Genomic DNA, 25,427 nt, shown 5'->3' with positions numbered 1-25,427 from the left:
GTAGTCAAGTTTAGTTTATGATCCTGGGGATGTTAAGGTTCCCTAGCCAGTCTAAGCCTGTTTCTTCAGTATGCTGCTATAAGGAAGACGGTACCGACCTCACAGACTCATGAGAAGCACAGGAGTACGGGTAAAGGGCTTAAGACTTGCTCAAAGATTATTAGCTCTAATTCTAAAATTCCTCTGTACTTCCAGGCAGTACTTAGCACAATATGTTTAAGTACCTGGTGACTAATAATAATGCTCAAAAATTTAAAAAAGTATCCGTCTACCTTATGCTAAGTGTAAAATTCTACTTTGATATTCAAATGCATGTATCATGACAGTAATAGACTTTCTCAAAAGTAACATTTAAAGGAATGGTATATAAACCTTTGGTTAATCTCAATAACAGGGAGTCAGGAATACATCAATATTTTTCTGCCCTTTTTGTAGCCTTACTCGAAATGACAGTAAAATATTCAGAAATAAAGCTAAGCCATGATAAATAGAAAATCAAATGCCAAACTAAATTTATTTTGCTAAAGAGAAACTGTTGAACTATAAGAAAAATAAGTGCAGTCTAGATTTTGTGCGTATGTGGGGAAAAAACCCTGAGATTACCAATTGTGTATCACAATCCTCTTCTGGAGATACCGAAAACAATGGTACCAATACGACTTGGACAGTGGATTAATTTACAGTTTCAACTTGATCTAAATATTACCCTTGAATATTTGCTTTACATCGAGAGAACAAATTCTGACAACTTAGGAAACTAAAGAAGCTAAATGTTGACTTAAAATAGTTAAAGCTCCTAACAGCTTCGTTTAAATAGTTTCTATCATTTTACTGCTTAAGTTCAGCTTTTTAACAACTTAAGGGTAAGGCAGGTATTTAAAAATTTCAAAGGCTCATTACGTTTCTATTAATAAGAACAAGACAAAACGGGTTTACCGAAAATAGTCACTCTCCCTTTGTCCTCCAGCTTTACATTTCTTTAACAGAGAGTAAACAAGATCAAAACACTAGACAGTAAAGCACTGACTTTTTTAAAAGAATGGTAAAATTACATCTTTGAACCTGTGAGAATTATAATTCAAAGCAAGTTTGGCCTGTAAACCTGTGACGCTTTTTTACCACTGACACCATGTGACTATTTTTTCATAAAGAAAAAAAATGGCACTAAAAATATATATTTTTCCTTGACACCTTCGGCAAATTTTGGTGAGCAGATAGATATACTCTGAGGCTCCAAACATGTAAACAATTTACCCCATATTATGAAAGAGCAAAATCCTGTGATAGCAATATAACAAAGTGTAGCTTCTCCCAAAAAAGAGGTTAAGGATTAAGATGTGAAGTGCTGCTTTCTTGAAGTCAGTTCAGTTTTACCCAAGCTTACTGTAGGTCATTAAAGCCTCGGGCAGGGAGCTCTGGCAGAACTTAATTAAGAATACCAAGATTTAGACTTATCTGCTGCATTCGTCTTCATGCTGGACACCATGATTAGAAGTCCCAGGATCAGAAAGAGATGAAAATATCGTTTTTCCGGACTGAGGTTTCACTACGTAGGAAAAAACAACAACAACAACAAACCCCCAAACAATGAATATATTCCATTTCAGTCTTCACAGTTCAAGTAATAAATGGTCATAATTCAGACACACACTTTGGCCAAGCCAAGTTTAGCTTTAGCACATTAAAAAAGTTCATGTATAAAATAAGTATCAGTTCAAAATATAGATCACTTCTTAAGAAGGGCCTGCAGGCCCTTTATTTATTATAAAAATAATTAAATTTGGTGGAAAGGAAATGTTAAAATTACCTGAAATTCAGAAGATGTAATGTTAAGTATCGTGTGGAACATTACCGTTACGTACGGCTGCTCTCGGGGTGGGGGTATCCTGTTTTACTGTGGAGACCAGAGCTGCTCAGCATGGATCGCCTCATTCATGTTATCAAGAGGGCCCTTAAAGTGCTGCATCTCCGCTGCCTGGCACTCTGAAAAGCCCTCCTGGTCCCAACCGCCCCATCCTTTCAAAGAAGCATAACAGCTAGCCATTCTAGAATTTTAGGGAGAACATTCTGGATATTTTTCTTCTACAGGATTAAAAAATCTTTTAGAATTACTGGTTCAGACATCCACCGCTCCTAGTGGTCTAGATTGCTTCAAAATATTAAGTCAAGCTGTAATTAAATTTTTTTACATTTAATTTTAGACCTTAAACTTCTGTATCATTAAGATCTCAATGTTTTAATGAAAGTAGAAAATAGAGTATAATTCAGTATCACCTATTTGTCTCAAATACAAGTACAATGAGTAGTAAGTAGGTAAACAGGAATGACAATAACAAAAATAGAACTTGTATATTTGTCCAATAAGAATTAACTCTATTTCTCTAAATTCAAGGTGTATGGCAAGTCGAATGTTTGATCTTAGTGACTGTTACATCATTAGTTTAAAACTTAAACACCGAAGGAGGCATTTCTCTATTCACACAGACTTCTACACAGATCTGTAAATAGTCTGAATATGTATATTTCAAATTAGTCTATGTGACCCTGTGTCACTCTCTTCAGAAGCATCAGTAATGCATTTGGCCAATAGTTTGAAACACGAATTGTAAATTAACATAGTGTATAATCTTGATAATATGAAAAGAGTCCCAAATACTTATTTTTAAAAAATGGTAACAACATTAGGGAAAAAACTATAATCATCATCAGTTCTATTTCCTGAAAATTCAGTTGAGGTAACCTCTGCAAGTCACAGCTCCACATTTGCACACAGTTCTGGCCCTCTTTTTGGCTGGGCTGTGGTCAATAGAATCTGAAGATATATCTCCAGAACCTGAATACGTAGAAAAAGAAATACAGGAGAAAGAGTTAAGACAATTCTTAATGAGTTTCAAATTTTCTATCAGTTGTAAATTGATAGAATCATTACAAACTGTCTTGAAAGGGTGCTGTGGGCTAGTAAGAGGTAAAGTGTATGTTTTTAGTCCATATTTATGAGGATGGATTTGTGAAATGATGAAACTTACTAGTAAAATCCAATATACAAGCATTCATTTCATAAATTGCTTAAGAGCCATAAAGCAAGGTCAAGCAGTAACAATATGTAAAGGGCATCATACTTAGAAAAACAAAGAAAAGAAAACACATGTTGTCACAGTAAAGCAAACAGAATTAAATGTTCTCTTTAAAAGCCAGATTCAGTTAGGAATGGAATAAGCTCATATGTGATTTAAATCATATTGTCAATCTTATGAATATACATCTTTTAGTAAATATTCAGAAATGTAGGCTTAAAATTTTTTAAATACAAGTACTATTGCGAAAAGATGTTATAATAAATAAGCTTCTGTATGGAAGTTCTGAAAAAAGCAGGCAGCAACATGCTGTAGAAGAAAGAGCATTACTCAGCCCAAGATCAGGGAGACCGGGAGTCTAGTATCAGCTCTGTCAGATTAGCTTTGTGCCCTGAGCAAAAAGACAAACTCTTATAGCCTCGTTTTTTAAAACCTTAACATTAGTTTGGTTCAGATGCTCTAAGGTCTTCTCCTATTCTGATTAGATTCTTCACACTGAAACTCCACCACAGAAACTGTATTTGAAAATCATACCTTTCATTTGATAATCAAAAGTGAGCTCTTCTCCAGCATTTATAGTTCTCGTGGAAAATAATGCTATTCGGGGAAGACGGGTGTCGAGGTTATCAATGAAAACGTTGAACACCTGAAGATTCGGGTCACACTAAAAAGGAACATGAGAACCCACTGAAGTAAAATTGACATGAACGAGCTCTTCTACATGCTATATCAAATCTTTAATTTCCCAAAGTATTAGTTTTAAGTTCTACTAGAAATTAGTTGCTTATTGTTTAGAGGTCTTTGAGGCATGCACATTTAAAAATACTGTGTTCCCTTACAGAAAATTTCAGACATACATAAAACTAGAGAAAATAATATACTAAGTCCACATATATCCACTATGCAACTTCAAAGCTTATTAACATTTTTGTCAATCTGGTTTCATCTAGTCCCAACTTCTTAATTGTTTTTGGAGAATTTTAATGCAAATGTTAGGTAACATTATCATTTCACCTGTAAATATTTTAGTAAGGTTTCCATTTTTTTTTTTTTTGCTTGTTTCTGAAATTTTTAATATTTTTGGAGCATGTTTGACAGCCAGTAACTAAAACCACAGAAGGTGCAACTGCAGATAAGGAGGGACTACTGTATCAAAAGTTTATTGAAGAGCCTAGAAAGATTCAAAAAATGCCCAAGTAGAACATCTAGAAATAGAAATAGAATCGTTGAAATTAAAAGTAAAACATGCTCTAGTAAGGCATATTTAAAGAACTTGAGTAACTGTTTTTAAAAAATTAAATCAGCACTGTAGAGCTCAAATTTCATATTGCATGGGGTTTCATTTCTTAAACTTCTGTTTGGAATTATTCAGCATTTTGAGAACTCAGTACTAAATTCTAGCATACGCAAGAAAGATCCGGTGACTCATACTAAGAAATCAAAATTTAATTTTAATTGTCCTTGAATAGAATACATCTATTTGGAGAGTATCTCAATTTTATCATTAAGAAAAAATTAAACATTTAAGTAAACCAGAAAACAAAGGAGTCAGAAGGTCCCTGACATTTCATTACTAATCATAAACTAGTTTTTTGGTATAAAATCCATCAAAAGATTAACACGGTCTACCTCCTAATATGGTCAGCTATAGAACTTACGCTCCGAGACACATTTTCCTTGTAATCTATAAAATGGAGATAATGTCATCTAATCTATAAAATAGAGATAATGTCAATCTCAGAAGCCTAATACTATGTTATCCATCTAGCACTTAGGAGGTGTCCAGTAACTCCTAAACTCCCTTACTTTTGGAAATAGTTTTTATAGAGTATAAGATTCTGGAGTTAAGGTTCCAAGTGTATTCTAAGTTCTTTTCAAACAAGAATTAAGAATACTAATTCATAATTTAGAAAAGTAGCCCTAGATACTTCATACTCTAGAAATTCTTAAATTTTATAAAAACGTTAACATGTTTACATTTTAAGAGAACACAGCAATCTACCCTTCTTTAGTTGTATATCCTAAATTTAGCTGTGTTAACTTCTGTAACCCATATAGTTATGTGTTAATTCTTAAACTTTTTACCTCTGCTCATTAATTTCCTCCTCTATATGAGGACAATACCTGTCTCATAAAGTTGTTGGAAAGTGTAAATGAAGTAACATGTGTAAAGACTCCTGCAAAATGAATGTTATTTGGTAGGCACCTCGATGAATTTTCCTAAAACAGCAATAATACCAGGAATTAACAGAAGAGGCCCTTGTATTAAAATACTCTGGAGATAATGAAAGAGTATATAATTTAAAGACAATTATTCCTCAAGTATGGAAAATCTTTTAAAACAGTACTAATTAGTCCTGTCTATACTTTCTCTCTTACACTGTGATTCACAAAATGAGACACATTTCCATATCGAGCTGCATCCACTGTGAATTCATCAGATTCATAATCCAGATCAAAGAGATATGTGATTCCTTTGTTGTCATATAACTGCCCCCGTCTTTCAGCTTCTTCACTTGTGATTACCTAAAAAGAAAAAACTATAGTATATTATATAGCTATTGCTGAAGAAACACCCATCCATAAATCTATTAATTAACATATTAATGCCTTCAAGTGTATAAAAAGAAATAAAAGTGCCATCAAAATAAACATTCATATAAACTACTCTAGAAGAGCTAGATGAACAGAGGAGGGAAATCAAAGAGAGGAGAACGGATGGTGCCAACGAAGTACGACTGTTCAAATGAGAGTGAGCACAACCCAACAATCAGCAAGCTGAAACAGTACCCAACTTCCATTCTAACTTATTGATATGTTCAAAAAAGCTACACAACTACAGCTCTCTGTAAGACATAACAGAGTGTAAAGGACTAAATTTAGAAGTAGGTATGCTCTCAGTATGCTCTGAAGGCATATTTTTCCTATAACGAATCTGTGTACAGTTACAAATGGAAATTTGTTACAAATACAGGAGAGAAGTTTCGTTAAATTTGCAGTCAACTGTTTGGAGAGTTTAGTTTTGTAGAACAGGTGGTTTTCATGCAATTCTGTAGCTCACAACCATCATCTATACAGTTCTGCTCTGAGGAACACAGCCTGACCACACGCTCAGCTCAAGAAACCAAAAATGGCTCAAGTGATTCATCGTGTCAACCAAATTTAGCTGCCGCATTCATTCATTAAACCAAAAAAAGAGAACAATTTGATTATACAAGGTCTAGTATTCTGAATAGTGATTTATAATAATCTGCCATTATCTAAAAATTTCAGGATCAAAATAGGGATGCAGATTAACCTCAGAATTCTGGATGAATACACATAACTAAAGGTGATCCAATTCCAAACAACTTTTAAAATATCTGGTTTGGCAAGCCCAGACATGCAGTCACACTCATGTTTTTCTAGCCGCAGCTGAGCCCACCACTCGGTGTGAGGAAGTGTGCTGGAGGGTGAAGTGCAGCGATTCTGGGGCCTTGGTTTCGAACCTCGGCTCTTCTTTACTACTAAGTGACCTTGGGCGAGCTGCTAGATTTCTCTGTGCCTCAGTTTCCTGCTGTGTAATAATGGAGGAAATACTACCACCTCACAGAGTTGCTGAGAGAATTTAGCAAGAGTTGAAACGTAAGGTGCCCAGAATAGTATGCATAAAATAGTATGTGGTAAATACTATTTTTTGTATATATACATTATATGTATAAAAATAAATGTGCTCAGTAGTTGGTATTTTAGAGAATAGTCTTTGTAGCTGAGTTACAGATGCAAAGAGTTTGGATTTTTCTTATCGGTGGATGCAATAAATGTTTTTATGTGTATTTTACAATACTTGCTCATAAAGCATTCATGTACTCTACAGTATCATTCATGCTGATGCAAAATTGAGTTTTGCCAACTACACTTAATCATATTTGGTCAAATGGATGAAGTAAATTACAATTTAAAAGTTTCCAAGTCAGGATGTATTTAGATCTGATATTCTTCTTAGGACTTTTGTGTAAAAATAGTGGTCATATTTTCAAAGTTACAAATGCCAGTTTCACTGACTATGAGTGGGTGTTTGTTGAAAGACGACTCTACTTCATTTGTCACTGTATCTAATTTTTTTTGTTCACGTTCAAGTTTGTATTTCTCATGATGCCAGTGAACCCTTCCCTCAAACCTGAAGTCTGTACATATCTGCAAACGGTAACAGCAAAACTAGCAGCAAAATATACCCAGCGTGTTTGTTACTGAGGTAAAAGCAGCACCTCAAGAACATGAGCCTCCCGCACACTGTCTGCTATGAGAGAAGCGAGCGTACCTCTCCGACATACTCCATGACAAAGCTCCTTCTCCTAATCTTCACAAGGGTCTTTACGCCCCAGCCGCAGCCATTGCTGGTCCGAAAGATGCAAAGTGAATACTGCGTGCCTTTTTGGACAATCCTGTTGGGACAATCGGGTCCACACTGACACCTTGAGTTGCATTCGTAAATGGGGGTGCCAGGTGGGATTTTAATTTGTTGATTTTTATTATAAGCCAAAAGAACTCCAGCTTCAGCAGGACAACACTTCTCAAAGAAGCAATCTGTGCATGAACAACCAAAGGTGGCTTCATTTACTAAGCTGATTCCAGGAGCTGGTTTGTATTCATTAATGTAGTAGAAGTCTGAAGGGGGGCCCTCTAAGTCCACAGTATTTTCAACAAAAATCATTCCTTTGTGATTCTTCCTTCTGTTGAGTTCGTCCTGCCATCTCTGCAGAGCTATCCTTTGTTTAGCCTTCTTTACAATGTATTCAGCAATGGCAGGTTTCAAAGCTCTGTGATTTTCTTTTAGAGTTATTGCTTTGCCTTTCTTTACCTGAGATAAATAATTATGCTTGTCATTAGAGAACTGCTGAAGCAGTAATGGGCACTTGAGATTTTGCAAAGGTTCCCAAGTATTTGTAGAATCTGGCCATCCTTTCCATTTTACAAGATAATATTCCATATCCTTAAAATATAAAAGAAAATGCAAATCAGATTATGACAGACCCAATTACTGAAAATAATTTAATATCTTAAAGAGTAAGGTATTCATTATCATTTTTCTTAATAAAGTTCAGAATACACAGTCACAAGTTACTAGCAGATGAAATACAAATCATAAAAATAAAACTTTTTCTTTATATTACATAAACTATGCATAGAATTTACATGTGGCATGATGTTTGACCACAGACAAAAGAGTCGCACCTGGAGAAACATAAAAGTACTGAAAGTCATGAATATGTTACCAAACAGTGATCAAGTGACACAAAAAATATTGATCTTGATCATGGAAATAAGTTGTCCCAAGATGAATAATTTATGACCCAGGTCAGTGGCTTGCTTGGCCAGCACAGATGTAGGCATCCTCTAAGGTCCGTAATTTCATATTTCACACTGGCTATGAGGGAAGTTCTTTTTCTCAATGTCCTGGGCACACATCCCCTAGATTTTCTAGAGTGAACTGTCCCATACAGTCATTCCTGGCTGCATGTGGCTACAGAGCACAGGAAATGTGGCTAGTCTGAACTGAGATGTGCTCTAAGTGTAATACACACTGCACTTCAACAACTCAGCACAAAAAAATAACGCAAAATATTTGTTAACTTTTAAAAAATATTTCTTAATCAGTGTGTAAATATCGATTACACGTTGAAATAATATTTGGGGTTAAATTAAATGTATTACTGAAAGCAATTTCACCTGTTTCTTTCCATTTTGTTTAACATGGTTACAAGAAAATTTAAAATTATAGTCGTCCTTCGGTATTCACCAGAGGATTGGTTCCAGGACCCCTCTCGGAACCCAAAATCCACGGATGCTCAAGTCCCATATGTAAAATGGCACAGTATTTGCATATAACCTACTCATATACTTTAAATCATCTCTAGATTACTTACAATATCTAATATAATGTGAATGCTATATAAATCGTTGCCAACACATGGCAAATTCAAGTTCTGCTTTGGAACTTTCTGGAATTTTTTTCAAGTATTTTCTATCCGGGGTTAGTTGAATCCTGGGGTGCAGAACCCGGGGATACATAGGGCCAACTGTATACATATGTAGCTTGTACTATATTTCTACTGAACAGCACAATTCCAGAGAGTTCTTACCTTAGACTCGCCCACGGCTGGATTAGGTGGCAGGCCCTCAAGGTACCAAAGATCAAATATTTTGACTTATCCCTCAGACTGCTGCTGGCCACCATGGTACCTGAAATCTTGCCTTCCCACCCCAGTGACTGGCTACGTTTTCTTCCCTTAAAGCCAGGCAATGCTATGTTAAGTTTCTCTTTAAAAAGGTAAGTCTAGTGTATGTAAGAAAAAAATTTTTCAGGTAAAGTCTCTCAATTTTGTCTTTGTTCTCTGGAATAGTGAACATATATCCACGAGCGCTAGGGTAAAATGCCTTCTGAAATATGAAAGTGATTAAACTGCATTCTACGGTTTTTAGTTATTTTAATTCATAGATACTGATAAAAACTTAACTGGGATACATTTGCTTTTCCCTGAAATTTTTAATAAAGGTTTTATTATAAAGTAAGGATGTTTTACTAGTCATAGTTTATTAATGCCAAGTGGCCTGGCAGGTCTAGGAAATGTGGTATAAGCTGCACTGTGGAGGCACCATTCGGTGAGGAGCACTGAGGCAGCTTTGCAGGAGGTCACCTGACTAGTGAGAGTGCTAATCTTCATCTCGATGTTTTATTATATTCTACCCAATAAGCAGTAATGCTTGTTAATTAAAAGACCTTTGCTTCTTTGTGAAGATGGTCAAAATATGTTTTGTTAAAAAAAGTGGCTCAATTATGGTGTGAGCATATGCACAAAAACTGTACTTCTATGAAAATATATTCTATGATTCCAGGAAAAAAAAAAAAGCCTAGACATATATTGAAGTGTTAGTCATGCTGGCTCACTAAAACGTAGCATGGATTTCTCCCTCCTGAGGTGACTACTACAATTCGGGATTGCTGTTGGCAGGTATATGCTCAGTAATAATGAGATCCACTTGGCAGTATCTAACACTACCGATTCCCCTTAATTACGAAAGTTAAAAATGTTTCTGATTCCAAAATAAAGCAATGCAACCCTGGTCCTCTTTTTTTTTTTTTTTCCCCCTGCTACAGTTTTTCCTACCATAGCTCTGGGTTATACCAAAGTTACCAGCAAACAATGAAAGAAACAGACATGGTGGCTTCAAGTCAGATGATTAAGCTAAATTATCATTCAGCAAAACTAAAAACACTATGCCACTGCAGTCAACTTCCAAAATAATATATTGTTTTATGATGAGTCGCTTGCAAGTTTTATATGTTAATCACATTGTACCTACCTAATTTACGGATGGTAAAGATGCTTCGAAAACATGAGTGCTACAGAAATATTAGTAACATTTTATTTCTATTTTGTAGACTCCTTTTATTTTATAAGCCTTGTTTTACTTTTAAAATCCAAAAAAAGATCTTTCCATTTTGAAAAATAAGATAATTTTATACAGAAAAATCAGTTTGACTTAACAAATTCAATTACTGCAATACCCTAAAATTTCAAATAAAAGTCAAAAATTTCTTAAGTCTCATAGGATATCAGTATCTTATTCAGATATGCAATCAACTCTTGATTACCTATAGAAATGGAGTGGAGTCATAAAGATGATCTGTTAATCATTCCTGTATAATTTGGAATGCATCTTATTAATTTTTTTCTTCAAGACATTTTCCCCACTATGTTTAGCTTAGGTTAAATTCCTTCAAATATTTTAGTATCTACAATGAGCATATGAAAGTTCGGTCACTAGAGGGTGTGATGAGATGCAAGGTAATACTAGCCTTTAGGACCAAAATCTCGCTGGGAAAGGAAGGCAATAGTATGTAAAATAAGTAGCAGTGCAAGGTGGTACAATTTTAAATGCCAAAACAAATAAGACAATAGATACCACTAAAATACACAGAGGGAGATCAATATAGGTCAATGAGAAAAAGCCACAGAGGAAGTAGAACAAACTACACTGTGAAAGATTGATAGCATTTGTTGGGTAGGGCACAGGGCAGGCAGGATGAAAAACACAAGCAGAAGCTTGGAGCTAAGACTTGCATGAAGCATCCAGAAAACAGTGAAGAGATGGACTTAGCCAGCTTTAAAGTTTAGAACACTGAAGCGAGAGAGAAAACTGTAACGGCAAGGCAAGAGCAAATTTCGGACAGCTTTGAACACCTGACTTTATTGTAGGCCAATGGTTTTTACAATTCTTAGAAACCATGGTGTTTCTGTGGGGAGCTTCATTCAATGTAAATACATTTAATTCCATCTTGTCTACTAGGAACTGCACTTACACAATGCAGACACTCAGGGCTCTGTCTTTGGCCCCTTTTCACACTAAACAAGTTGTTCATCTCTTTTGAGAATCTGAAGAAAGCTACAGACCTTCCCCTATCAAAAGTCACATGTATGATACAACGGGTAAATTCAGGATATGTGGATTCCAGACTAAGAATTCTTGCTCCAAATGTTCTCTCTGGGCAACCTCTTCACTCCAGTGGTTTTAACTGTATGCTGATTCTCCCAAAATTTTAGCTGCAACCCCATATAGTCAATAGCCTACTGGATGTCTGTCCCACAGGTTCTTAATCAATCTATCTACACGGAGCTCGCCACTGTTGTTCCTGAATGGTTTCTCCCTGTATTCCCCATCAATGGCAGCCTTACCCCCATCTACCTAGTCACACAAGTCGCAAACCAGGTCAGTCTCACCTCTTCCTTCCTCTCAACCCATCACCAAGTTTCTCCACATGCTTCTTCTGGCCCAGCTCTTTCGCCAGAACGCCCGTTCCTGCAAGCCTTCAGCCGTGCCTGGATTAGGACATTGATCTCCTACCGGTTTCCCTGCCACCAGACTGATAACACTCCACACTCTGTCGTTCTCTACTAACGTGTAGTTTTCTTATAAAAACAAAAAATCCACAGTGCCAGCCATTCTGTTATTTTCTTGCTTAAAAATTTTAATGGCTCGCCCACTGCCTAAAGAATTAAGCTCAAACTTCCTATTGTAACAAAGATCATTCTTGACTGGGTCCCTGATGCCTCCCTGACTCAATGTTCCAACATGGCCCCATTCACACACCACCCTCCAGCCACACTGAACTGCTGTTAGTAACTGAACATGCCAGGCCTGTTCATACTTTTCTGTTGCTTTGTTCACACAGTTATTTCTAATTAGAATGTCTTCTTCCATTTGTCTACTGAACACTTCTTTTATGTGTAGAAAAACCTACTTCATCTTTAAAACTCAGCTCAAATGTCACCTCTCCCGTGAAGTCTTCCCTGCCTCTGATTACTGCCAACTCGTGTTCCCACTTCTAATCTAAACTATAAGCCATTTGTGGGGAAGGAAAGAATCTTATTCTTTGCAGCCCCAGAACCAAGCACAATTCCCTACTATATCCTAGGCTTTGACTAAATGTTTCTGAATGTATAACGAAAAATACGACTACCAACACGTATGCAATATAAAAATCACAACAGTAACGATATGAATCCTTAAAAGAAATACAGGCTGTTCAACTTCACCTGGAGATAGCAATTCATGGCTTTTCAATATTTGTTCTGTCATCTGCTGTCTGTAGCCGGTACGTGGTAGCGAGCACAAACACTTTAGAATACATGTATATGGGGCACAAAAAAGAACAATAAAAATCTGCCTTCCCATTAGCTATTTTTCCCCTGCAAGTTTTGAAGTAATCACAATATTCAATATTAGTGGTAGAATAGCCTGAATCTGATTATGAAAATCCCAGTGTTCCATGAGAACACAGTTTGAGAACTATTACGGTCAATGGAAGGTCACTAGATTTCCATACCAGTAACCGACAGAGGGTAGGAATTTGGGGGCCTGGGTTAGAGGCCCAAGACGGACACAAATGAACAACATGACCTTGGAGAAGTCCCTCTTGGAGCTCTGCTTTCCTGGTCTCTAAAATTCAGGTTTTAGTCTAATGATTTCTGTTATTCCAGTTCTTAACAAACCACTCTTAAGTGCAATCAGTCTTTCAGGAGTATGATTCTATTGTTAAATGTGGATATGTTGTTAGTATGTGCCATGCGGTATAGTGGTAGTCCTAGAGACATAGAATGGTCTGGATACTTTAAGAAGTCAAAGCTTTGGGTAGTATTTCTTTACTATTTGATCCCTAAGGGAGAAGGCCCACCGATGTGCACGGGGGCTCCCCACTGATAAGCTGAGGATGTTAGTAAAGAGCACCCACAGTTTTGTCAGAAATTTCTCTGTGTGAAGGGGTGACATGGCAAGAACATGGCACAGACACATCACACAGCACTGGGACTGCCACAACTTACATCCTTGGAGCTCCACTGGACCCCGACGTGAGCGCGTCATGGTAACCACCCGGGTGTCCCCCCAGCTAGCGTTCTTCCCACTTCCCGAGTTGGCTATGTCAGACCTCCTCCACTTCCCTCGGGGGTCCCTATCTCACCGCCTCCCCCGTTATCTTCAGTAGCACGTGACCCTGAACGTGGAACTAAACAAGAAGGGGGCCACAGATACACCAGGAGAGACGTCCTTCCTCCGTCAATTACTCCCCTCTCCTGTCTCTCCAGTTTCTTGCTCTCTCCTGATCCTCACTAGCACCTGAATCTCCCTTATTTTTTAAAGGCAAAATTAAACTAAACCTCCTTTGAGATATAAATGCTTGAATAGGTAAGGGATCTCGAAAAGATATGATAAATTACTAAAAGTTCAGAGATCGGAGACTAAGCTCACGGGGTGGAAGATTTCTTTTCAGTATAAGATGCTTTATAACATTCAATTTTTAAAATCATATTATCTACTCGGATATTTTCAAAAATTAAAAATTATAAACACCCTTAGACCCTACATAGCCCTTCTTCAAAGCTAGAGTTCTTGAAAGAGTTGCCCATACCACTTGACCCTACTTTCTCACCTCTAACTAATTCTTTAATTCATTCTATTTCGGCTTCTTCTGTCCACACCACAGAAACGCTCTAAGGGTGTCAATGACCTGTGCATTGCTCAATCCAGAGGGAGGATTATACTTCTTTGACCCACTGGGTATGACTCTATTTTGCTGACATTATCTCCTCCTCGGGCTGCCATGTTTACTCTTCTGATTTTCTTCCTACCTTTCTCACCAGTTTTTCTCAGTTGCTTTGACAGTTCTTCCTGTGAGTACCACTTACTGTTCCTCAGTCCTGGCTCTTCACCCGTTTTCTTTGCTTGGATCACTGCAATGGCCTCTTATCCTTTCAATCCACTCATGGCGCAAGAGCCAGAGTAATATTTTCAACACACCTCTCTCCCCAAGTCACTCCCCTGCTCAAAACTACAAAATATTTCCCTATTGCCCTTAAGATAAAGTCCAAAATTCCCTTCTTGGCCTACAAGGAGATGCACTTTCTGGGGCCTGCCCCATCCTTCCAGCCTCGTTTCAGTCCCTCTATGTTCCACTCACACTGCAAATTCCTTAAAGGAGTCAGGCTCTCTTCTGACTCAATACCCTCCCCCATTATCTTTTCACCCTTTAGTACTAAGTTTAAACATCAGTTCCTCATGGACACCTGCCTACTCTCTCCAGGATGAGCTAGAGCCTTCTGTTACATTAGCCTTACCTCAACTATAATTAAGTCCTTTGTACAATGCTATTTAAGGTTTTTCTACTCTCACTGAAAGATAAACCCCATGATATCAGGGACCACACCTCTGTGTCATTCTCTGCTGAGATTGCTAGTGCCCAGCGTGTGACATGGTAGATGGTAGAACACTGGAGAAATATCTGCAGAGTTAACGAAGGGGTAACCATACCCAGTCCTGGGGCTTCAATCCCCATCTTCTTGCCAATCGCTTCAAGAACAATGCTTCCATTTCGTTCTCACTCTTGATTTGGAGCCACATTTCCAACTATCTACTGGTCGTCTTACACTTAAATGTTCTCAACCTTCTTCTCCAACTTCAATCTAGTCCTCCTATGCTAATCCTCCTTGAGCCTCATCCTCCTATATTCCTGGGTCTTGGTGAACAGTATTACTGTCCACGCCATGGCAAGCTTTCCTAGATGTGGAGCCCTCACTGCTGGATCCCCAGCCAACCCCCTGACCACTAAACCACAGACTTAAATTTCACATCCGCTATAATTCAAAAAATCACCGACTTATCTTCATCTTTATTGTTACTACTTTAGTTCAAGCACCATCTCTTCTTGCCCAGATTACTGCAGCAGCCTTTCAGAAAGTGTAAGCTGTACACACGTCATTCCCCTCCCTGCCAAGCCACGTTCCTCACTGCAGAGAAAACTCTCTGAATTGCACATCTGATAGTGTCACTCTTTTCAGAACCGTTCAGATGACTCCCCACTGCTGCAGGACGGCTGGAGTTCCTCTACTCATCTCTCACTGTCTCCCACTTCCAGATCCTACCACCCCATTCTCTATGTTAAGGCCTTAAGGAAAGACTCTACTCATCTTATCAGGCCCCAGCTGGATATTATCTTTTCTGGGAAGCCTTCTCTGACCAGCCCAGGCATACCTCCCACAGATCACATCATGATGTCTGCCCTAGCGCTTATTATACTATTGCATTGGGTGATTTACTTGTCAATCTTTTTCACTGGGCTATGAGTTCCTTAAGTTTAGGGACAGTTTCTCATGAACCTTTATTTTCCCACTGCCTAATGTAGTACCTGACACTCAAATGTTTATTGAGTGAGATGACAGAAAGATGAAACAGGAGATATTAGTCAATAAATTGCTGCTATAATTTAAGCGTGAAGCTATGAAGGTCTAGTCTAATAGTGACGGTGAGGACTGGAGAAATCACTGACGCAAAACCCAGTTCAATTCATCAACCATGAACTAAATACCCATTACGTACTAGGGGCTATAGTAAGACATAGTCCTGGCCCTCAAATTGTTGACAGTTCAGCAGGTATGAAACAAAGCTACAAAATGTGAACAGCTCTAGAATAATGACAAGAACAGTGCTTTACAAGTCCTGAATATAAAGCAATTAATTTTGCTAGAGGTGGGGAAGGGAAGAAGGCTCTATGGTTGGTGGTAACCTTTCAGTTGAACTTTGCAGGCCATGCAGGATTTTGCAAGGAGAGAAGGGAAACAATATTTCAAAGAGGGAACTGGAGGAGAAAAGCAAAAGGGCACAAAGGTGCATGATGTGTTCAGGAACTGGAATATAAGCTATGTTTGTTTTTCAGCTAAACTCTCAATGCTTACAAGAGTGCTCAGCTCTTAGTAGACACTCAGTAAACCTTAGCTACATGGAAGAATTTACAAGTATATCAATGTGGTAAGGAAGTAGGAAATGTTACAAGAGAACATACAAGTAGGATATGTTACAAGTAGGGTATGTTACAAGCTGTAAAGGGGGCTGGTGGCCAGATGATAACAGCCTTAGTCCAAAGGGTCTCAGCTTAAGACTGGCAGACACCAGGGAGCCATTTAAAGGGCTAAAGGAAGGTCCTAATGCAATCAGAGCTGTGTTTCAGAAACAACTGTAATGGCTTTGAAGACTATGGTACTGAGACAGTGTCTTTCATGAGCTAAATGGAGGGGAACATATGAGAAAAGGATAGGGTGTTAAGATCTTTCACCTGCCCTGAACATAAAAGAGACAGACAGACAGAAAAGGTAGAGGTACGTTCAAGTAATACTGGCTTACAGATTCAGTTATCTGTGTTAGGCAGGATAAGAAGTGAGGAATATAAGTGGGTTGTAGGAGGACATAAGTGTGCAAAGGGTGCTTATTCCAAAGCAAGAAACCAAAAGGAGAAGGATGAAGGAGAAACTAGTAGCAAAAGTTACCCAAACTGAACTATAATACTCAGAATTCTGTAGTATAAGAAAGAAAATTGGCAGCTCCTTCAATGTAAGCACAGACTCCTTGGTAACTTACTCTGTCTGTCAAAGTATAACAGGAATGAACAGGAAAAGACAGAGCGGTAGAGACCACATAATCTGATGACCTATTAGATTTAGAGGGTAGGGAGGAAGGAAGAATTTAAAAAGTATGAAATTATAAGGTTAGGTAACTGGGAGTATTATGATTCTGTCAAACTAGGTAGGGAACACTAGATCAGGACACAGATTTGAGGGAGGAAAACGCATACAGTTTTGAATACGTTGACTGTGGTACCTGTAGGGTGTCCAGCTTGAAATGAAGCTCAGAAAGAAGTCAATGCCTCACAAGGATCTGAGGGTCATGAGCCAAATAGACAGATATAAGTAGAAACCACTGGGAAAGAGGTCATCTACAGAGCAGCTTCAAGGTGAGAAGGGGGCGAAGGACAGAGCCTTGGAGACTATGTATTAACACTTCAGAAGGACAGGTAAGAGACTGTAAAGGAGATTCAGAAAGAACAGTAAGAAAAACTGGTGGCGAAAAGAAGTGGAGATAGAGGTGAGTAACAATGATTACAGTACACACCTCTACGGCGTGACCACCACAGGTCAGTCTCTGCTCATGGTAGCCCTACGAGACGGTACCGTCATGATCCTCATCCCATACGGAAAGCAGCGAAGGAAAGAGAACCTACATAATGTGCTGAAGGTCACGCAACTGGTACATGGTAGGACCAGAATGTGAACCAGAACCTAGGCAGTCTCTCCAAGACAAGAGTTTCAGAGAAGAAAAGAGTAGCCAACAGTTTTAGGTGTTGCAAAGTGGCACAGTAAGATCTGAGGTCCTCGAGTTTGGCCTCGAGGAGGCCACTGACAGCCGTCGATCAGAACAGAGAGGGTTAAAAAGTCAGTAACAAGTGGAAAGGCAAGCTACAGCAGAAATTTTTTGCAAACTGTGTATCTGATAAGGGACTATCTAGAATACACAAAGAACTATTACAACTCAATAATAAAAAGACAAACAGCCCAATTTAAAAAACTAGGTAAAGGATCTGAATAGACAGTTCTCCAAAGAAGATGTACAAATGGCTATAAGCAGCGGTCCCCAATCTTTTTGGCATCAGGGACCGGTTTCGTGGAAGACAATGTTTCCATGGATTGGGGTGGGGGGGTGGGGAGGTGGGGAGGGGGCAGGGGGAGGACGGTTCAGGCGGTGACCCGAGCGGCGGGGAGCGGCATGTGAAGCCTCGCTCACTCCCCGGCCGCTCACCTCCTGCTGTGCGGCCTGGTTCCTAACAGGCTGCGGACCGACAGCTGTAAGCACTTGAGAAGATGCTCGGCATCATTAGCCATCAGAGAAATGCAAATCAAAACCATGAGACACTCCATACCCATGAGGACAACTATAATCAGAAAGTCAGATAATAACAAGTATTAGTGAAGATGCAGAAATTGAAACCCTCATACGCTGCTGGTGGGAATGTAAAATGGTGCTGTCACTTTGCAAAACAGTTTGACAGTTGGTCAGATGGTTAAACATAGAGGTACCATATAACCCAGCAAATCAACTCCTAGGTATATATCCAAGAGAAATGAAAAAATGCCCACACAAAGACTTGTACATGAATGTTCATAACAGCATGATTTATAATAGTCTCCAAACAGGAACAACCCAAATGTCCATCAAGCGATGAATGGATAAATTAAATGTGATATATCCATACAATGGAATATTTGGCAATAAAAAAGAATGAAGTATTGATACGTGCTACAGCATGAATGAACCTTGAAAACATTATGCTGAATGCAGGAAGCCAATCATAAAGGATCACATAAATATTGTACGATTCCATTTATATGAAATGTCCAAATAGGTAAATCTATTGAGACAGAAAGTAGATTAGTGGCTGCCTAGGGTTAGCGGGGAAAAGAGATGGGGAGGTTTGGGGGGTGATGGCTAAGCGGTATGGGGTTTCTTTTTAGGGTAATGAAAATGTGCAACCATCTCCACAACCAATTTTAGAATAATTCTGAGGGTACAAAAAGCTTTGAATTGTACAGTTTAAATTGGTGAATTGTAGGGTATGTGAATTATATGTCAATGAAGCCATTTTTAAAAAGTTAATGGGAAATGAAGTAGAATGAAAAGATAGGAAATGCTTGAGTGGGGAGGCAAGACCTAAGAAAGATTTCTGAAGGTTAAGGAAGATCTGAATAGGTTTATTGATTAAGATAAAGCAGTGGAAAAACAGTGCTTGATACAAAAAAGACATCAGAGATTAAGCAAAGTCCTAAAGGGGATGGGTAGGAAGAAAAAAGAAAAATGGTGACACCTCTGAAAGAATGAACAAAGATACAGATAACTTGTGTGAAGGTAAGTTGAGAGTTCATCCTTGAAGGATCCAATGAAGCAGAAGTCTGCAGCTGAATATGAGAGGGTGAGGGATAGAGTCAGAAGTCCAGAAAAGTAATAAAATTTGGGGAAACTGATGACAAAAATGGAAGAAGCAAGCAAAAGATAAAAAGCTTGTCAAGTAGAACTGAGCAGTGCAAGAATAGAAATAATATGTAACGGAACCAAGAAGTGTGATTATATGACACCTGTGGCTAGACTGGTCAGGCCAGGGTTTATAAACTGAATTGGCAGATGACAGGGTTGTTTTGGGGTTGAAGGCTGCTGAGAGTGTAGGTGAAATGCTTCATCATAAAATCCCAATGAGTGGGGAAGTCAGTGATACCAAAAGAAGATGGATGTTTCAAAGGAAGAATCGGATTTAATGATTGAATCCATATGGAGGATGAAAAAGAAGGAAAACAAAGAATTAAACAGGATTCCTGATTCATTCATCTGCAAGAATTGACAGATTAATTAATTAAAACAGAGTTCTTGTAGAGGAAGTAGGCTACAGAAAGGTGAATTACTCAAAAATATATTGTAAGGTTTAGATTGATAGAGCTGCTTGAAGAACAACCCTGTAGAGGAACAGAAACAAAGTGAAGCCCAGAGAAGTTAAATGACTTTTAGCTGAAGTCACGAGGTACTAGACGAAGCCTAGAAATGACTGTGAACTCCAGGCCATTCTATTGCACAACAGAACCTCGCTACTATCAGGAGTTTGACAGGATGGCAGGAAACACAAACGGTGATGCTTCTTGAGGAGACTCAGTAACACTAAAATTGGCTTGAATTTCTAGGTTCATCTCAGGTGATAGTGGGGAAATATGATTCAGGAACAAAATGAATGACAGGAGAAGCCAATCTCAGATAAAACATTTGCTCTGGTAATCCACCTGGAGATAATCAAGAGTTGGATGTAGAATGATATTGATATAAGCACCTTGAAATATTCTAATGTAAGAACATTTTATGCTTCAAAATCCTCTCAATGTTATTTGGCAAAACAGATGATAGGACATATAACTTTATTATGGCCAAGAATTTTAACCATTAAGAAGAGTTCTGCTTACTTTTAAGGTTCTTTTTATGTCACAGAAATATGAAATACTGAATTGAAGTCTGATTAGGTCTCTTTTAAGGGTCTAGATATTTGCCTTACCTTTACTACCTTGTAGTCACACAAGTATTCCACCTCATAATTGTTTAGATTCCTTTTGGTGATTCCAATCGATTTACATGTGAGCTTTTCTTTTCTACATAATTCCTGAAGAGTATCAAGTGAAACTAGGCAAGGCACACACCAAGCTACAATAAGAAAATAGAATTCTTTACTAGTGAAATAGCTATTCAATTAAAATAAAACAAAACAAAAAACAAAAAGAAAAAAAAGGGGAAAACTCAAGACCTCTATATCCCCACCCTTCAACTGGCAATTTTATAAGACTAAAAATTCACATGACAAGAAACCATGTACACGTCTTTAGGAAAAAGTTAACCATTAAAGAACTCTTTTGGTAAATTGGTCTTCCTGGATCTTCTCATGGGTCTCTACCCTACATGTTTAACTGATGCCAATTTCTACTAGGCCCCGTGAACAAAATGTTTTATGTCTATAAGCTTGCATAAGATTACACATAGATGCAAAAGTCGAGATAATATTTTTGACTTTTTCATTGTATTCTACACAGAATTGCTCATTTAATAAAAGGTATATCTCAAGGACACTCACTATTGTTAGAAATACATCTTAAATATATTTTAAAATAATCTTACATTGTTAAAAAGTTAACAATGTAAGATTCTTAGGTGAACAATAAGAACTGAAATCTAATTGAAATCTAATTCTATAGTTACATACTCATACATCACATGGCCTACTTTTCCCATTTTGGAAGGTTGCATAAAATTTTAACTCCGATTTTGCCCATGCTGCAATGTATTATTACCAAGGTCAATAAACCCAGGAGTTAAAATAAAACAACGGAGAGTATATTGAGTTTTGTTACTACTCATCTCCTGTATTGCTTTCAAAGCCAAGAATGACAATACAGAGAGTATTCAATATACGTAATCCACACACCAAGCTTGAAGAAAATCAGCCGTCCTCATGATCAACCTTGTAGAAGCCAGTAACTAACTGTGCTGCGGAAGATTTTACCCTCAAATTCCTGGAAACAGCATGCTACCATGCTGCATTTAAAGTATGTTAACACAAACTGATATTTAGAAACAGGTAATGAACGTGGCTTTATGGCTAGCGCTAGGAGAAGCACCAGAGAGGATCAAGAGGTCCTCTGCCCCAGCCTCCGCCAGGCCACCGAGCTGCATGATTTTAGGGAGCTTTCCATCTTTCTGGGTTTCAGCTTCGCTGAAAAAAATGGCAGGGTTGGAGTAAACTGGGATTACCAAACAAAATTTATCAGTAAACGCAGGCTTTACTTGGTAGCTCTCCAAGGTAGTGGTGATAACCTTTTGCGTTGGAGGTAATATCCAGGGAGGAGAGAACAGCTGTTCTTCCTATAATCTCCCCTCGCCCTCCCCACCTCACACAGGGATTTCACGGTCAGAAACCCTGAAGTACGATTTCCACACGCGCCCCCAACCCCTTCCAAAAAAGGACGCATGATTCTAGACCAAGAAAGTGAAAAGGATTTTCCCCCAAAATATCTGGGGGTGGGGGGGAGAGTCTGCTGATTTTGGAGTGGTGGTTTGGGGGGAGGGGAGTGGCAGAATAGAAACGACCCCTTAAGTCCCTTCTATTGAAATAACCTCAGGATGTTTTGTGTATAAAGGTAACCTCACTATGCTGATCACATACAGAGGAGGCTCCTCTGGACTAGCTACCCAACGTGGGTCTGTCTGCCGTTCCTACCATTTTCACCCAGTCCGCGTAACGCGAGGATTCAAGACGCGACCCTCCACGGAAACGCTGTTTTGGGGAATAAGAAAACTTGGAACATAAAAAACTGCAAACCCCCCACCCCCGCGGCAGAAAAAGAATTCATTGGTAAGATTAAACATTTACATTACCACCACGAAAACTTGACGCTAGTTCCACAGTAACCCCTAGCGGAGGAAAAGTTGGGGGGTAATGAATCCATAATCCACGCAGAGAGGCGCAGCGCTGGGAAATACCTTTCAATTCTAGAAGGCAGTGAAAGTTCCCGTCCTTCAGCGCGCGCACAAACACACGTTCGGCACCGAATTCTTCGGCGTCCACATAAATACCTCGCAAGTTCCCGGGGGGGGGGGGGGTGGGGGGGAACCGATTCCCGTAAGCCAGGGGCTGCCGCCGCCAGTACCCACGTACTGGGGTTCTCTGCAACGGGGAACCGCCCCTCCCGGTGCGTCCGCATCGGGGTGCATCCTCACTCATTTCCTCGCTTAGCCTTCACACCTCTGCCCCGACCTCTCTCCGCTCCTGACACTGAGGTCACACTCACCCCACCAGGGTCCTCCCGCTCCCCAGTTCCGAAGCCAGCCCGACCGCAAACGTCCCGCTCAAACCACCACAAAGGAGTCGCGGCCCCAGCGTGCCCGCGGACCTCGAGCCGCGCCGGGATCCGCCGGGGCCGCCCGGACGCCCCCGCACGGCTTTCCCGCGGGGAGGGGGCTCGGGCGCGGCAGGCGGCGGGGGCCGGGCCGCCGGGTCGGCGGGCCGGCAGCGGGGCGCGCGGGCCGGGCCTCGCGGGGGTCGGGCGCGGGAGGGGACTGCGGGCAGCGGGCGGGCCGAGCCGCGAGGAGGGTCAGGGGCCGGGGGCAGGGAGGAGCCCGCGGCGCGCGTCTGGGGGCCGCGGTGTCAGTGGCGCGGGAGGCGGCGTCTCGCCGCGTCGCGCTCCGGCCGGCCCGCGCGTCCCGGCCCCGCTTCCCGGGCCTCGGGAGTTTGCCCAGCGGACGGGGGACAGTGCGGGGCGCCGCTCTCCAGCCCTCACCTCCTCGCGCCTCAGCCCCGGCCGCCGCCATCTTGAGGAGCTTTCATTCAAACTGGCGCGGTCTGACCGGATAGCTCAGCTGGCTCGACGCCCCGCCCCAGCCCGGCCCGCGCGGAACTCGGGGGCCGGGGCGGGGGACTAACCCGCGAGGCGTCCTGACGTCAGCGGAGGCCGACACAGCCGCGGCGGCGAGTGCGCCTGCGCCCCAAGTCTCCTCCCGGCGCTCGGAGGGGAGGGGAGGGGCGGGGCGGGGCGGGGCGGGGCGGGGGGCCGAGGAGCCCTCGCCTAGGTGAAGGGCCACCTGTCCTGGCCTGGCTGGCTTAGCGCCTGATTCAGGGTACCGACATCAGGCCTTCCCACGCTTGTTAGTTCTTCTACACGGGCGCTACGTGTACGTTGTGCAAAACTGCAAACGCAGAGCGGAGCTATGCGGTGCAGAGTACGTTTCTCTCTCATACCTGCTCCTCAGCCACCTGAGCCCAATAAGCCATTTTTACGTTTCCGTCCACCCTACGCCCCTAGATCACAGGTTCTCAAAATTGGCTGCACGTTGGGATCATTTGCAGGCTTTGTTTTTTTGTCTCACTCTCGGAGATTTGATAGGAATGGGGTGCAACCGGGATGTTGGAATTTTTTAAAGCTCCCCAGGTGATTCTAAGTGTGCAATTTGAAACCACTGCTCTAGATCAGTGCTTCTCACACTTGAATGGGCAGAGGAATCGTCTGGGCATCTGGTTAACATGCAGGTTCGAAATAGGTAGGTCTGGACTGGGACTTCAGGTTCTGCGTTTCTGACGAGCTCCCAGGCTACGTCCCACGCCGGGAGCCGGACTGCGGGACGCCCAGGTCCTCTAACCGCCACCACACCGGTCTCCACCCCCCAGCCCGCCCCCATCCAGTCGTCACACCGCATCCATGGTGATTGTTCTAAACAATCTGAAGCAGAAATCGGCCAAGAGTAAATTGCGAAAGTTCTGTAGAAAGCCGTTTGACGTCTACCAAGGATTTTTAAAAGAAATTTGTGTAAAATGCAAAAATATTTTAAAGCATCCTGTGTAAGTTTGACATGTTGGAAATAAACACAGAACATTAAAGGAATTAATTTGTTTTGATTACGTTACGAAATACTGTCTAGTCATTAAAAATGTTTATGAAGCCTTTGGTGTCATGAAGAAGTGTTTAACAAAACCTCTTAAGCAAAACATATAAAAACAAAAAGCTGTAAAACATACAGAGTTTCAACTATGTAAGGAAATGTATAGGAAGATAGATAACAAGATCTCTGGGAAGTGGTTTCCTTTTTGACTTCTTGATTTTACATATTTTCTATGAGCATCTTATTACCTTGATAATAAGGAATAAGAGGTCCTCCAGCCCTATTACATGGAAGGCCCTTTGTGATATGGTGGTTCCTGCCCACTTCTCAAGCCTCGTTGCTCATCCTCTCCTCCTGTTCTAATTCGTAACTTCCTCGAATATTCATTCCCCTGCTCCTTGTCCGCAGGACTTTGGTCAAACCTGTTCTCTCTGCCTAGAAAATGCCTACTTTCCCCCTATCTGTGCTAGGATTACTCCTACAGACCCTTTAAGACTTGGACAGAGCCTCACCTCCAGCCAAGCCTCTTTCTGGGGCTTCTCCCCCCACCCCCGAGTGTACTCTCTGCTCTTCATATGTGTTCTTACCCCTAAGAAGGAGGAGAGCATCCATCCTCACTCAACTGCCCTCTTGGTTTTCCCCCCACCTCATCGGCCACTCTTCACTCTCCCTTTTGGCTCCCTTTCCTCTATCCAACCTAAATGCTGGGATTCCTCAAGGCTTGGCCTTGAGACATTTCTCTTATGCTTTTTCCCTAAGTGACTGCCTCAATTCCCATGAATTTAAATATCGTTATGGTTAAGACTCCCAACTTTTTGTCTCCAGCCCTGACCTCTACTCCGAATTCCAGACTTGCATATCCACGGTGTCTAGCTGACACGTCCACTTAGGTGTTAAACAAACATCTCAAATTGAACATACCCCTTATTTACCTGGGATATGTTCCAAGACCCCCAGTGGATGCCTGAAACCACAGGTAGTACTGAACCCTATATATACTATGGTTTTTCCTATACATACATGCCTATGATAAAG

The 25,427-nt window shown here is 40.5% G+C and overlaps 1 protein-coding gene across 4 annotated transcripts; it reads right to left on the bottom strand.

Annotated features, from left to right (window-relative positions):
- Positions 1 to 861: 861 nt before the first annotated feature.
- SUV39H2 (SUV39H2 histone lysine methyltransferase) lies at positions 862 to 23,435 on the bottom strand. Of its 4 annotated transcripts, none has more exons than XM_068561868.1 (6): positions 23,297 to 23,435; positions 20,524 to 20,669; positions 7,375 to 8,046; positions 5,454 to 5,600; positions 3,609 to 3,738; positions 862 to 2,833 (listed from the first exon to the last, which is right to left on the bottom strand). In XM_068561868.1, exons 1-6 carry the CDS (start codon positions 23,325 to 23,327, stop codon positions 2,727 to 2,729), a joined length of 1,233 nt encoding a protein of 410 aa, XP_068417969.1. In that variant the 5' UTR covers positions 23,328 to 23,435; the 3' UTR covers positions 862 to 2,726. The 4 variants fall into 4 exon arrangements, with proteins under 4 accessions (XP_068417969.1, XP_068417994.1, XP_068417985.1 ...); XM_068561893.1 differs by lacking the exon at positions 23,297 to 23,435 and adding an exon at positions 22,808 to 22,827; XM_068561884.1 differs by lacking the exon at positions 23,297 to 23,435 and adding an exon at positions 22,237 to 22,257.
- Positions 23,436 to 25,427: the final 1,992 nt, after the last annotated feature.

This window comes from Eschrichtius robustus, chromosome 1 (assembly GCF_028021215.1).
Source record: "Eschrichtius robustus isolate mEscRob2 chromosome 1, mEscRob2.pri, whole genome shotgun sequence".
Taxonomy (NCBI): Eukaryota; Metazoa; Chordata; class Mammalia; order Artiodactyla; family Eschrichtiidae; genus Eschrichtius; species Eschrichtius robustus.
Note: the sequence above shows the minus strand (reverse complement) of the source record. Positions and strands in the feature narration are given on the sequence as shown.

Excerpts from the sequence above, each read along its gene's own strand:
- SUV39H2 (XM_068561868.1), bottom strand. The coding sequence starts at position 23,327 with ATGGCGGCGGCCGGGGCTGAGGCGCGAGGAG. Across the intron at positions 20,670-23,296 it reads CGGGGCTGAGGCGCGAGGAG|CTTGGTGTGTGCCTTGCCTA; the intron begins GTGAGGGCTGGA and ends TTCTTATTGTAG. Across the intron at positions 5,601-7,374 it reads TCATGGAGTATGTCGGAGAG|GTAATCACAAGTGAAGAAGC; the intron begins GTACGCTCGCTT and ends TTTTCTTTTTAG.